At 35.2% G+C, this 15,365-nt stretch overlaps 1 protein-coding gene across 1 annotated transcript in view; it reads right to left on the minus strand.

The window, feature by feature from the left end:
• LOC132759285 (low-density lipoprotein receptor-related protein 4-like) overlaps positions 1-15,365 on the minus strand; it is a gene marked incomplete at its 5' end in the record, with an annotated part of 45,463 nt that overhangs the window by 11,900 nt on the left and 18,198 nt on the right. The window contains 9 exon segments of the mRNA XM_060751031.1: positions 2,801-2,975; positions 3,969-4,199; positions 6,094-6,225; positions 9,348-9,507; positions 9,896-10,004; positions 10,864-10,998; positions 12,421-12,586; positions 12,884-13,042; positions 13,755-13,943. Coding sequence (XP_060607014.1) covers positions 2,801-2,975; positions 3,969-4,199; positions 6,094-6,225; positions 9,348-9,507; positions 9,896-10,004; positions 10,864-10,998; positions 12,421-12,586; positions 12,884-13,042; positions 13,755-13,943 — 1,456 coding nt within the window.

Here is a 15,365-nt window from a genome sequence, read left to right on the forward strand (position 1 = left end):
ACGACCAATGAAAATACTCCATACGAATGCTTCCGTTTATACATGTGTACTTTCATTTTGGATTGGAGAATTTGGCATATCGGGAAAAAGGTTTGTTATAGTTTTATAAGCTGTTTTGATTGAACAGTTATTACAAATAATAATATAATTTGATCATATTTATATGCGCAATACAATGAAATATGCATTCATTTCGAATAAACTGCCGTTTAGTCGGGTAATTTTGAAGAAAACCCAGCGGTCAGGTCACTGTCGACTTACACTTGCGGTGACTTCGAGATTCCATATCTTCTTATAACTTGAAATGATTGTAATGACAACTTTATTTCCTTTAAGAGTAATCAATTCCCTACCATTTGGTACCAAGATTTTGAAAATTAGGTGAAAAAAAGAGTTTGTATTAAGATGAGTGCTAAAAAATAAACGGCAAGTTGCATACCTTTACTAAATATATATGTATCAATTTTTATCTTTTGTAGGAAATGAAGGTTATTGAATTAAAAGCATAAACCAAATATTAAAACATGTTTCAAATGAAAAATACTGTATTTTACATGGTTTTGAGAGGTAGGAGGGCTGTAGAGTGGGTGTGGGGGTGAGGGGGGAGGGGGGTGCGGGGTAGTGACCAATCAACGCGCCGATTACCTATGGTTAAGATTTAGTTGACAAATTTAGAACTTCAAGTTTTTGTTCGGGGTAATAAAATAAATAACACATGGGTTTTTTGGGTAACAGTAAAAATATCATCCCTCGTATAAATACGCCTCGGGTAACAGTATTTTCCTCGGGATGATATTTTTACTGTTACCCACAAACCCATGTGTTATTTATATAATGCCATTGCGTGAATTTAGATCTACCTAATTCTTTAACGTCCCGCCAAATGAGCATTGTAGAATAAAGTTATGTAACTAATTAAAAAAAAACAACAAAAACCCACACAAAAAACAACAACAACAATAACACCTGCCAGGACACATATGCCGGTAATGCCCCGGTCACATATTCACGGATAATGCTACGGAAGAGCTACGGTCTAATCGTTCACGGATTACTACGGAAATGTGAAATTCCGTAGTCCGCTACGGTTCCAGTACGGACACACAACGGTATGAGTACGGAGTCCGACGGATTTACCACCAAAAGCCCCCGGAGAGACACGGATTGTTACGGACCGACACGGTTTGATACGGAGCGAAACGAATCAGGACGGGCGCACTACGGATACACTACGGCCTGCTACGGTATAAGCACGGGTTAGTACGAATAAGTACGGTCTGATACGGAGAAGAACGAATTGATACGGAGAAGAACGAATTGCCACGGATCTATACGGACCTAATTCATCCGTCCACAACCTCTTGCATGCTCATTTTCAAAATGCCTCACAAGAAAAGAACACCTAGAAAACGAATTGCAGAGTTCAATGATTTTGACGGAGAGGATTCGGCCTAATCGCGTCCGACCCCCGAGACACATCAGGTCCGATTAAAGTGAATTTCTTGAATAACAAGTTCGGACATGAGAGCCTCATACTAAACATGAAGCGGTCTTCGTAAAAGCCCATCTCTAGTCCACCATCTCGTCTGTCTTCTCTTACCTGATTAGATATGGACTAGTAATCAATTATGAAAAATGTTGATCAATACTGCTTCTCTTTTAATTTTAACGTTTGCTGTTCATTTTACAATTACATTAATTATCGTGAATGTTAATGTTTTAAAATATGTAAAAAGCTTGTTAATTAATCTTATTATCACTCAAGGGCCAGCGTCCGAGGCTTATGAGACACTTCGTTTTATGTACATATTTACTCCAATTTCACGATCCAATGTTTGTAAAATATGTAACATTAAATGATATTCTATTACTTATGAATTCTAGTACGATATTAATATATTTTGACCTCTATGCATGTCATCAAGCAGCTCGACCACTGCCTCCGCATTCTGAACCATTTCAAAATAAAGTTGCAGCCAGTAAATTGCAATTATCATTTATTGAATGTTCTCGCAAATATGTCTGTTTTTAACAAGAAGGTAGTATTTATACCCTTGAAAAAGTACATGATACTTAATTCATCCGTACTAAACAGTGGTGGACCGTACCATTCCGTACCGTTCCGTGTTGCAACGCAATAAACAGTATAAGAACGTGCTAATCCCTGCCTCTACGTAGTACAACGTATTACGATCGTGGCTTTCCGTGACAATGCCGCATCAATCCGTATTAAAACCGTAGCTTATACGTAGGGTAACCGTACAAATAAGTAGTTCTCCGTACAAAACCGTGGAAATCCGTGACATGTTGGTGGACTACGAATCAGTACGGACTAGTACGGTTTTCGTACGGACCAGTACGTATCAGTACGGTTTAATACGGACTAGCAGGGATACGCTACGGTTGATTTTTCCGTAGCAAATTTTTGTGCATGTTCAAAAATTGTCAAGGATCGCTACGGATATACAAGGACTACTACGATTGATTACGGTTACAATACGGAGAGCTACTGACCAGTACGGGTAGCTACGGACGATGCCGGAATTAATCCGTGGCTCTTCCGTGGGCGTATTCCGTGAATATGTGACCGGGGTATGAGTGACTGATTACTGTCCTAAACTGACATCACAAACAGTGTGAGATATAAATGAACAATTTTCTGATTTCAAAGAAACAAGTTGTTAAATACATTGTGTTGGCTTCATGAAAACTGCCAAGACAATGTATTCACTATTATATTGTAAAGTTAACGTTTCAAAATAATATCAAAGAAAAATTCATATAGAAATACACAATGTACCCCTTTTCTGGGTGAACAACTATATCCCCAAGTATTTCTCTCGCCTTTTTTCTACGAAGCACTTTATTTATCCCGGAAGGTGTCAGCACGCCAATGTGGTCGTTTCCTCCAATCGTTGTATAGTACAGGTTACCTGTTGTCGTATCTTTGTCCATCCGGTAGGGGTATGCATCACCTTAGCAAAAAATGAGTGAAACTTAAAAACGTGTTGAAGCACCACACTAAATACCGTATCTCGGTAAATACCGGGCCAGGCGCTTGAATGATTTAATGCTTAAACCCAGCCCTTTTTACCCGCCAAAACGCTTTTTAAGACATCTTATTAATCTCTACACACCGATTTATATACAAAATGCACGTTAATAAATGTAAAATGTAAAACCCGATGAAAAAAGCGATTTTCTTCTACTCTTTGATCTTGATTTCTGCAAGCGTTAAGAGGTACTGCTCCAACACTGTAGAAAGTTAGATTTCAAAATAATAATACTGTGCTTATTTTTGATGGTATTTATCTTTTTTCATGCCCGACACCACTCTACTTAAGGGGGTAGGGGAGCAGTAAAGTAGTCATTGTCCGTCCGTCCGTCCCGCTGCCACGCTTGTTTATTAGTAGACTGACAAAGTAGTGTCAAATGGACACGCTTCTAGTTTTATCTGATTTAAACTAGGGCTTTAATTATCAGCACGTGTCATTAGAATTTGTTTAGGTCATTAAATATACTATCCTTGCATTTTGAAATTTATTGTTCAAAATTCAATATGCCTCTGGTAAACTCTCAGTTCTGAGTATAATACAAAACGAAGGCACTTAGACATCGCAAAGTCGCATGTCAATATAAAAAAAACTTAAAAAATGTATATCATGTAACACAAACGTGTTTCCTCAAGCATTTCTATAAACATTTATGTGAACAACACGTTAAAGTAAAGAAAAATATCTATGAACAATTTGTAAACTGAACATAAAAGCTTAAGGAAAACTGAAGAAGTTTGAACATTTCTATTAAATGTAAAATAAAGACAACCTTTTAAAGGTTGAACATTTCATTGAACAGCTCAACAAACAAAAACCTATTATGAGCTACTTCAAACACTTGCATCAATCATTTGCTATATATTAAATCTATTTAGATGGGTATTAAAATTATAACGTTATGAAAAAGCTCACCTATATCACCAATCGTTCTCGGGTAGCTTCCGTCCAATTTCGAACTATAAACGAATCTGCGGCGATATTCAGTCCATATCAGCCTACCAGCCGGTGCATCGTAGTACATTCCCACGTAAATAGTGTTTTCCTTGTTATATATAGAATTAATTCCACCGGTTGACAAATCTATCTGATGTAAGGCTGTATTTGTCCAATCTGTCACTAGCAGAAAGTTATCCATAGTGAGGTCTAAAAATAGAAATGAACACGTGACTATAGAGTAACGAAAACGAGTCTCTGTTTTTCCATTGTTGAACAGGGAAATCTTCTTCTATCATCCATATTTAAAGCGGTAGCTGGGTTTGTACCAGTTCTAATTTGATCATAAATTTTACCCTCATCATTATCTTAATTCAGATCGATAATGAAGAAAAATTGTATCTTTTTAACCACACTCGATTGTTCGTGTCTTGGTACTAACAACCTGGCCTTGATATCGTAAACAAGAGGGCCAAGATGGCCCTAGATCGCTCTGACACCTGACACATCGAACTCATCCGAACAATGACCTAGACAAGATTCTGACCAAGTTTCATGACAGGTGAGTACTAGACTAGAGTGTTAACAAAGATTATCCATATTTGAGCAGTGTGACCTAGGCTTTGACCCGAGATGACCCATATTCAAACTTGACCTAGAAATCATCAAAACAAACTTTCAGACCAATTTCCAGGATATTTGAATCAAAAAAGTAGCCACTACAGTGTTAACAAGATATTTCTTTTTTTAGCTCCTGTGACCTAGTTTTAAATTCGAGATGACCCATGTTCAAACTCATCAGAGCTATTACCTGGGCAAGCATCCTGACCAAGTTTGATGATAATTGAGTCAAAAATGTGACCTGAACACTAGAGTGTTAACAATGTTTTTCCATATTTGGGCGGTGTGACCTAGTTTTTGACCTCAGGCGACCCATATTCAAACTTGACCTAGAAATCATCAAAACAAACTTTCAGACCAATTTCCAGGATATTTGAATCAAAACAGTAGCCACTACAGTGTTAACAAGATTTTTCTAATTTTTAGCTCCTGTGACCTAGTTTTTCATCCGAGATGACCCATGTTCGAACTCATCCGAGCAATTACCTAGACAAGCATCCTGACCAAGTTTGATGATGATTGAGGCAAAAATGTGACCACTAGAGTGTTAACGAACAAGTGTGGGCGGACGACGGACACTCAACGATCCTAAAAGCTCACCCTGAGCTAGCTCAAGTGAGCTAAAGATATCTCCAAAACTCAGGATTTTCATTGGTCAGAGTACATTCTATGGCAACCAAATACATGTAGTCTGAGTTAAAGCTTAGAGAATTTCTTACCTCATACCAAGTACTGGTGTGATATGAGGAGACAAATTCGTTACCCAATTAATTCCAGAACCTATGATTCCTGGGTTGAAAGCGACAGAACTTAACCACTAAGCCACCGCTCCTCTTTGTTGAGACCATAAATATTAGGTTTAAATTGTATACAATTTATAAATAATTAACGCAGCGTTTTGCTATTTCAGCAATCTTTCAGGCTTCATCTCAAATGTGTTTATATATATTTACTACATCTATGGTGGCTGATTCGGTACACTTTGCGCGTTGCGTTGTCAATAGCAACAACACAACCTATATCGTCATCGCCTTTTCGTCCCGTCGTCTTGTCGCTAGCGAAGCGCGCCAAAAAGCGCGTTGTTGCACTGTCAGCTTGTCGTCCTGTCGAAAGCGAAGCACGTCAAACGGCGTGTTGAAGTGCTGCGCGTTGTCGCTATGTCGCCCATTCGCTTGGCTTATAGCAAATCCTTCAATATGAGCTGAGCGACAATTGGGGCGCATCGTTTGTGAAAGGACGACAAAACGGAAGTTCGACAACGCACAAAAGTGTCCCAAATCCGCCAACATAGCAATGCATGCTTCATTTTCTTTTATTTGACATTGTTATTTACTTCGGAAAAGAAAAGAAAATTAAAGTTCAAATTAACCTTTTGTTTCTTTACATGTTTTATTGACTATTGACTATTGTCGTCTTCAATTTAAAATAAAAAAGAAGTACTATAATTGAAACTCATTTAAAGCTATGTCTTTAACAATATTACCTGATCGACAAGTGAGACCGTCTTTCTCAAGCTTGAAACCTAGGGAACAGTCACAGACTTTAGTCATGATGTCACCTGAGTACGTCGGTATGCAGACTTGTTCACATCCGCCATTCATGAATGCACAGGGACCTAAAAATAAGGTTTTTGTGAAGATATATTCAATATATTCTTTTAAGAAAACTCATTAAGAACTTAAATAAAATACATATTTGAATCTAAAGCTTTAAATAATTTAAATCTTATCTTGTCTTTGCCCTACTTCTTCCTCAAATGAGGATGGCTAGATTAAATAAACAAAAATGAAAATGACACATGCGTAGCGTTAATCCACATTCGTGCGACGTTTAAATAAATAGTTTAACGAACTCTATTGAAGACAGTTTAAGAAAAGTACTGCAGACTTACTTTCATTTGCTTTTATTATATGCACATAATTTGCGTTCACTGATGATGTAACTGACTCGTGTTTTCAGATATTATCATTTACTAGCGTTTACATACATTATCACTTACTACATGCGTTTTCAGACATTATCACTTACTCGCGTTTTAAGATATAATCATTTACTAGCGTTTACATACATTATCACTTATTAATACCTATGTTACTATATATAGTAACAAAATCTAGGGTATTTCAGGGCCATTATGGCAAGATCTAGGTCATTATGCAATTTTGGCCGCCTTGCTACTCGGCATTATTTTTCCATAATGGGCGAGCATAGGTAATCGGCGCGTTGATTGGTCACTACCCCCGCACCCCCTCCCCCTCACCCCACACCCACTCTACAGCCCTCCTACCTCTCAAAACCATGTAAAATACAGTATTTTTCATTTGAAACATGTTTTAATATTTGGTTTATGCTTTTAATTCAATAACCTTCATTTCCTACAAAAAATAAAAAATTGATACATATATATTTAGTAAAGGTATGCAACTCGCCGCTCAATTTTCAGCACTCATCTTAATATGAACTCCATAACTTCAACATTTTTTCACCAATTTTCAATATTTTGGTACCAAATGGTAGGGAATTGATTACTCTTAAAGGAATTAAAGTTGTCATTACAATCATTTCAAGTTATAAGAAGATATGTAATCTCGAAGTCACCGCAAGTGTAACTCGACAGTGATCTGACCGCTGGGTTTTCTTCAAAATTACCCGACTAAACGGCAGTTTATTCGAAATGAATGCATATTTCATTGTATTGCGCATATAAATATGATCAAATTATATTATTATTTGTAATAACTGTTCAATCAAAACAGCTTATAAAACTATAACAAACCTTTTTTCCGATATGCCAAATTCTCCAATCCAAAATGAAAGTACACATGTATAAACGGAAGCATTCGTATGGAGTATTTTCATTGGTCGTATGAAAACCTTAGACCAATGAAAATACTCCGTACAAAAAATGAAGGGGAGAGCACTCTGTAGAACTATTACTTGCATTATAATTTGGAATTTAACATATAGGAAAAAAGGTTTGTTATAGTTTTATAAGATGTTTTGATTGAACAGTTATTACAAATAATAATATAATTTGATCATATTTATATGCGCAATACAATGAAATATGCATTCATTTCGAATAAACTGCCGTTTAGTCGGGTAATTTTGAAGAAAACCCAGCGGTCAGATCACTGTCGAGTTACACTTGCGGTGACTTCGAGATTACATATCTTCTTATAACTTGAAATGATTGTAATGACAACTTTAATTCCTTTAAGAGTAATCAATTCCCTACCATTTGGTACCAAAATATTGAAAATTGGTGAAAAAATGTTGAAGTTATGGAGTTCATATTAAGATGAGTGCTGAAAATTGAGCAGCGAGTTGCATACCTTTACTAAATATATATGTATCAATTTTTTATTTTTTGTAGGAAATGAAGGTTATTGAATTAAAAGCATAAACCAAATATTAAAACATGTTTCAAATGAAAAATACTGTATTTTACATGGTTTTGAGAGGTAGGAGGGCTGTAGAGTGGGTGTGGGGGTGAGGGGGGAGGGGGGTGCGGGGGTAGTGACCAATCAACGCGCCGATTACCTATGTGGGCGAGTGAATGAGCGCACGTACAGAATGACGTCATCAACTCTCAGTGACTTTCAACATGGCTGCTGACGTTGAATGAACTAGTCACTTGCACACAAAATTTAAAGTTTAAATGACGTAATCAATCGCAATCAACAAAGCTTAACATTGAATATTTATAAACTCAAGAAAAGAAAAGAATACAATAACTCATTCCAAGACAAAACATGGCCCTCAGAACTTCCAAAAATGATTTCAGTTAGACGGTAGAAAAAAAGATCGTATCGATGGCAAATTTTTTAAAGCTAGACATAAATCTCTGAAACCATTCTTGAAGACACTAAAGTTTATAAAAAATACAAGAGTATTTATCGATATAAACAACAATAAAACAACATTGTCTCATATTTATTTTGTTTTGTCATGTTTTTAAAGGTAATCGGAGAATTAAACTGAATGACAGCTACATGTGTATTAAAATTTTGTTTACATTGACAACAGTCCGTTTCTTAGAAAGGGCGACAACCAAGATTAGCGGCGATGTCTAAATGCCGTATTTCGGACATAGGTATTAAAGACGTTAATACTTGGTTGCTGCTCGTCTTTATGCGATAATGGCCCTCGAGTCCATAATGTCTTTCGGGCCTGCGGCCCTAAGGCCATTATGCACATCTTCGGGCCATTATCGCATAATGCCGAGCAGCAACCAAGTATTAACCTCTAACTACATGCGTTTTCAGACAATATCTCTTACTTGCGTTTTCAGGTGTTATCACTTACGTTTTCAGATATTATCACTTCCTTGCGTTTTTAGATATTATCACTAGATATTATCACTTACTCTCGTTTTTAGATATTATCACTTACTTGCGTTTCCAGATTTTATCACTTACATGCGTTTCAGACATTATCACTTACTTGCGTTTCAGACATTATCACTTACTTGCGTTTTCAAAAAATATCACTTACTCACTTTTTCAGATATTATCACTTACTCGCGTTTTCAGATATTATCACTTACTCGTGTTTTCAGATATTATCACTTACTCGTGTTTTCAGATATTATCACTTAAATGCGTTTCCAGATATTATCATATAAATCTACTCGCGTTTTCAGACATTATCACTTACATGCGTTTTCAAATATTATCACTTACTTGCGTTTTCAGATATTATCACTTACTTGCGTTTTCAGATATTATAACTTACTTGAGCTTGGTAGTTTTAGATTGGTATCAAGAACTTTCATGCTGTTGTACAGAGATGTTCTGCTAAGGATTCTATGCGTGACTGTGGTGTTTGTTATCAAATCCTTTGTTTTAATGACATATCCAAGCGCAGCATTTGTGTAAATCCAAGCTAAATAATTCTGAAATAAATGTCATAATTATGAAATACATGCCTCCTAAAAAATCATGTTAAATAATGTATATTTAGAATCTAAGAAATGTTGAATTATTTGTTTATAATACGTGTGAAATTGGATAAAGATGTATATAACTGGACATACTGTTCGGACTTGAAAATCCCCCTTCCCCCCTTACTTAAGTTTTAAGAAATTAAACTCTTTAAAAGAATGGAAGCGCCAAAGGCAAACTCAAAATGGTTTATACATTGTATTCACAATGGACATAAAAAGTATTTTAAAATGTATTTCTAAGAGGTTTTTGTACATTTGTATTTGCTGGACATATGATGCTTTGGAAAAAAGGTAATAAACTTTGTCTTAAACTATTTAAAACTAGTAATTAACTTACGTTGTAATGGAGAATTAAATAAACATTTGGATTTTCTAAAGGATATTGGCTTATCTCCGTCCCATTTAGCGCTACCTTGTATAATTTGTTGTTTGAAACGAAGTAAAACCTGAAAACAGTAATCTTTCAGACATGATATTGATATAGTACTTTAAACAAATGTACGAATGTTCAAATAGCATTGCCCAATTTACAAAATGTCAGTCATATAATTGAATAACGGCAGGCTTATATATCATAAAACATAAATCTGAAGGAATACGCGCTCGACAAGCTAAGTTAGCATAGATGTGAAGTCTTGTAAAATGGCTCAGAGATATGAATAATGAGCTACTTCTTGATTAATAAAAATGAAAGCATTTAGGGTCTAATTGGCCTTTGAAAATTGGACTCAATCGTCTCGAAACATATGTAGAAAAGACATTCGAAATCACGAAATCACGAAAGAGTAAGATGTAAGAGTTTGTATAGAGTTTGTATATAGCAAGTAGTGCTCATTACGTTAAACTAAGTTTTGTTTTATTATCATCACCTAAGTCCCTGCTACGCTAATATTTTATACTTATCACGGAAATGCATAATTTGTTAATCCTTACCCCCAAAAATTTGTGCACTGATATGCAAATTGGTCTGGACATGAAATGGAACCAAAGGCTAACAACCTTAGGTCCAGACCAATAACTTGTGTGCAAAGGGTTAGACCGTTTGCCCATTCCATTATTAAAGAATAATCATTTTAATTGTGTCAAATGAGTAAAAAAACAAAAACAAAACAACAACATATAATTTATAAACTTGTTTTTTTACTCAAATCGGGCATTTTTTTAGGAATATATGTTTTCATTATTTTTGCACACCGCCCGTGTTAACTGCACACTTTAATTTCTTTTATAATTTCAAACTATATTTCTTTTATGCTTCAGAACCTCACGTGCGTTCTTAAAGAATAAGAAAACATGTTTACTTACACCCGTGCCTCGTGGTCATAAACCATGGAAACGACCTCTGGTAGGTTGGCTTTAACTGTGCGAAGATTCTGCCCAGTTATCGTCATCATCTGAATAGACACATTCCCTTGATTGCCTGCTACCCATGCCAAACTTCTATCAAATATAATATTTAAATCATGTCACCCATAATCGTTTCTAAGAGATTCGACCCACTTTGTTTTTCCTGTACGTTGTATTAATAACACTTCCGATAAAGTGATTGACATTTTGTATTTTAGAGTGCATGAAACTCGAAGATTGACAGAAAATGCCGGAAATGTCGAAGAATGAATCAAATTCCGGAAATAATAAAGAATGACTGATGATGAAAGCAAAAGAACGGTTGATAATCATTCATTTTTGTGATTATCATTAGAAGTTAAAATGATTGATAACTGATCTTACGAGATTTTAGACAATTACTTTCAAACTGTTTTCTCTTGCCATATTTTTGCCTTATAAATATTTATTTTAAAGTGTGTAATAGTTTCGTCAAATTTTTAATTATAATTCATAGGACTATTCTCATTTTTTATAATAAATAAACACTGAACTGTATTTTTCGAGGATGTATATCATGCTGACCTAAGAGGGAAAACAATAATGTCCCTCGGATTTTCGAGGCTGACTTGCCCGACGAGGGATATCAAATTTACAAAATATTGTTAACGTGTGCAATTACCATATTTCATCACACATCCGTGCCGATTTTGCGACTCCGTAAATATGGTATTGCACGGCCGTGCATATATTTTGACGTGACATCATTAGCGTTATTCAAACATAGTGTAAAGACGCGCTAAATGTAAGCGTTATACTATAGAAGCGTCAATGAAAAATGACTCTTATTTTACCTTAAACGGTCTTTATTTTGGGTATGTGATAAATAGAATATTAAATTCGTGTAAGTTCATTACTGAATTTATTGCACTCGTTGAATAAAATAATATTATGCTCGCCAGAGGCTCGCATAATATAAGTTTATTCAACTCGTGCAATAATTCAGTATTGAACTTACACTCATTCAATATCCTCTATTTATCACACACCCGTGCCGATTTTGCGACTCCGTAAATATGGTATTGCACGGCCGTGCATATATTTTGACGTGACGTCATTAGCGTTATACAAACATAGTGTAAAGACGCGCTAAATGTTAGCGTTATACTATAGCCGCGTCAATGAAATGACTCTTATTTCACTTTAAACGGTCTTTATTTTTGTGTATGTGATAAATAGAATATTAAATTCGTGTAAGTTCATTACTGAATTTATTGCACTCGTTGAATAAAATAATATAATGCTCTCCAGAGGCTCGCATAATATAATTTTATTCAACTCGTGCAATAAATTCAGTATTGAACTTACATTCATTCAATATCCTCTATATATTGTGAGTTAAATAAAGCTTTCTTCGGGGAGAACAATAATGTCCCTCGGATTTATTTTTCGAGACTGACTTGCCCGCCGAGGGATATATTGTTAGTCATAATCATATGTGCATACCATATTATATTGTGGTTTAATAAAGCTTACCTTTCATTGGGGAGAACAATAATGTCCCTCGGTTTAACGAGGGTATTCTGTCCGCCGGTGAATATCCTGTTTGAAAATAATGTTGATGTGTCCACGTACCATATATTGTTTGTGTCCGACTCTGACCAGTATAGATTTGGTGAATATTTAAGGTCATATGCCAATCCTGATTGAATTAAAAAACAAAAAAACATGATATATAAATCTGAACAGTTTGTAAACCGAATAATAAATAAGGAGTCTTACTTTAAAAAACTTTACAGCTTTGATTTTGCGTTTTCTAAACTTAGATTATGTGAATACTGTATCAATTTTATTAGTTTCCAATCAACATAAAATCTTTTATTTTACTTTCTGAGCTGTTTACTTATATCCATATTTCTTTTTTGATTTTCATAATAAGTAACGTACGTTTTTCAAACTGAAATAGCACAACTTTGCGTTTTCATTATCAAATACTTGCCACTTATTATTCCTGGCGCATCTTTTATAAGCTCTTTCGCACCATTTTCTATTGGCAAATCAACTGGTCTTCTATATATCTTATTGTCTCCAGTAGCGAAATATATAACCCTGTTGTCAACATCCAGTTCTATCATCTTGATGAGGTCATTCGGTGAGGCTGAAAGAAATCAAAGAACATCTTGACTTTGTTTTTTTTTCTTTGCGGTGGAGGTGGGGGTCAATGGTTTCGGGTAATACAATAAAGGTTATATCGCATCCTAACTTTTTAGCTTTACTGGTTAAGGTATACCTCATATATCAATTTGCGCGTTATTTTCAACCATATGCAGGCACTTGGGTTGAACAAAGGTCATTCTGTAAGCCAACGGAAACCAAACCCACAAGGTAGGGTACAAGTGAACCAGCTAGTTAACCACCTTTACTAGTCGGCTACGGCCAGATAAGAACATGTTAAATATTTGATAACAATGAATAATTTCAGTAAAACAGTTGGAATATTTCCTTACAAAGAAAAACTAGAATAGCAAATATTTCAGCAAATATTTTGTTAAAGAGTCACTTTTTCTTTTGTTTCCCTTACAAAAAAAATCCAAATGTTAAAAGTTAGTTTCAGCGTTTATTTTCTAATTTGAAAACTTTTTAACATATACCAGAAAGTTTGGGTTTTTTATAATAAATGTTCTATAAGCTACAGACCGCAAACTTAAACTCAATATTCTTTATTTAATAACGAACAAATAGAAATTTCCATTTAAAAAAGGTAAACATAAATAATACATCTAAAGGAGTCAATACATATAAATTATATAAATTAGCGAAATATTAAAAACGAAACAAGCAATTATCAGTTTTGATAACATTATGGTCACCTGTTGGTACGGAAGGAGATGATGTTGATGATGGAACTGGTGAAGTTGTAGAAGCACTTGAAGGTGGTGTTAAAACATTGAATCTGCAAACTAAGCCGTAAGCGTCGTGGGCGAGCCCTCTTAAGTCCATGAGACAAATATGTGTTGAATTTGAAAATACAACAGCTTTGTGAAATTGAGCATTTGACTCTGAAAATACAAAAACTTTTTTTTTTCATAAAATTCTACAGATCGGTTGGTTGTAATTAGTATCATTATTGTTCGTTTACTATTTGAAAAATCCCCTTTTATCATCCTATATACGAAATGAAAAGGTACACTCTTGAAATAAATATATAGGTTTTTCTTATATATGGTGGCTGTTTTCTGCCATGTCATATTTTCGCTCCACTGAGCACGAAACTACAACAAATTGATGACTTTACCGTACTTTCACTCAGCGAGGCGCCAGACAAAGACACGAGGATACGACAAAATGGTGACATTGTTGTATTTTCGTGTTTTCGCTTAGCATCCCGCGGGAAGAAAATACGAGAAGGTGGTGATTTTGGCGTCTTTTTGTCCAGCGCCCCGCAAAGCAAATGCGAAAATATAGCAAAGCGGTTACTTTGTCGTATTATCGTAGTTTCGCTTTGCGCCCCGCGGAGCGAAAGTACGTCAAAGTGGTGACTTTCAAACAAAAAACATGTGCAATATATATATTTTATATCTGGAGCGAAAATACGACATGGCACAAATCAGTCACCATACTTAGAAGGAATTTAATTCTTTGTCATTTTATAGCAGTATGGTTTTATATACGGTATAAAAATGAAGCTATCTACTGAATTGCAATATTATATTGCATATGTTTTTTTTGTTGATATCCCGGTCATTTAGGAACATGTAATGGTAACCCTATAATATTTCGCTACTTATTCCTATTATACAAATAAGGACGTTTTAGCTGGTTAATATTATGTGATATGTACTGAAAAAAATTAACAAAAATACTAAAAATAAAATTTAAACTAAACACACGCAACAATGAGTATACTCTAATATTGACCTTTTTTTACAAAAAGATACGTCTTTGCTAATCAGAAAAACGCATTTCAAAGCTATTTAAAGCGAGCTCGACGAGCTGGTCCGAAGGGCCTGCTCGCAAAGCGAGCTTTACGGTAACGCGAGTACCTGCTAAGTGATGGTTTTGAAAACTTTTGTCCAAAGTACCGAATTGGACACATCGCAACCTTTCGAATTTAAAGATAACGATAAAAACTGAGGAATTCTGACTGAAAACAGATGTGTAGACTGGTCACCCGCGCACGTCTATGGGAACCATAATTGGACAGGGAACCAGAATAACGGAAGCTGTGTATAAAAAATGAAAATCGAAGGCGCCATTTTGTTTGAAATCTGATAAATAAAAACAATTTTTTGTCGAATTTTGTTGTAAAAACTATCTAGAATGAAAGAAAATGGTCTAACTAAGAAAATGAATTCGAACACCAATATCTTTTATTCAGTCGTTAACGCTGTACAGACGTTTAAAGTATTGTTTACGTGAAGTCACAATGTAGCGCCAAACAGCGCGTGCAAAACAAACAAATCAAGTACGCTATTTTATTG

This window comes from Ruditapes philippinarum, unplaced genomic scaffold, assembly GCF_026571515.1.
Source record: "Ruditapes philippinarum isolate M1 unplaced genomic scaffold, ASM2657151v2 ctg6178_1_1_1_1, whole genome shotgun sequence".
NCBI classification, from domain to species: Eukaryota; Metazoa; Mollusca; class Bivalvia; order Venerida; family Veneridae; genus Ruditapes; species Ruditapes philippinarum.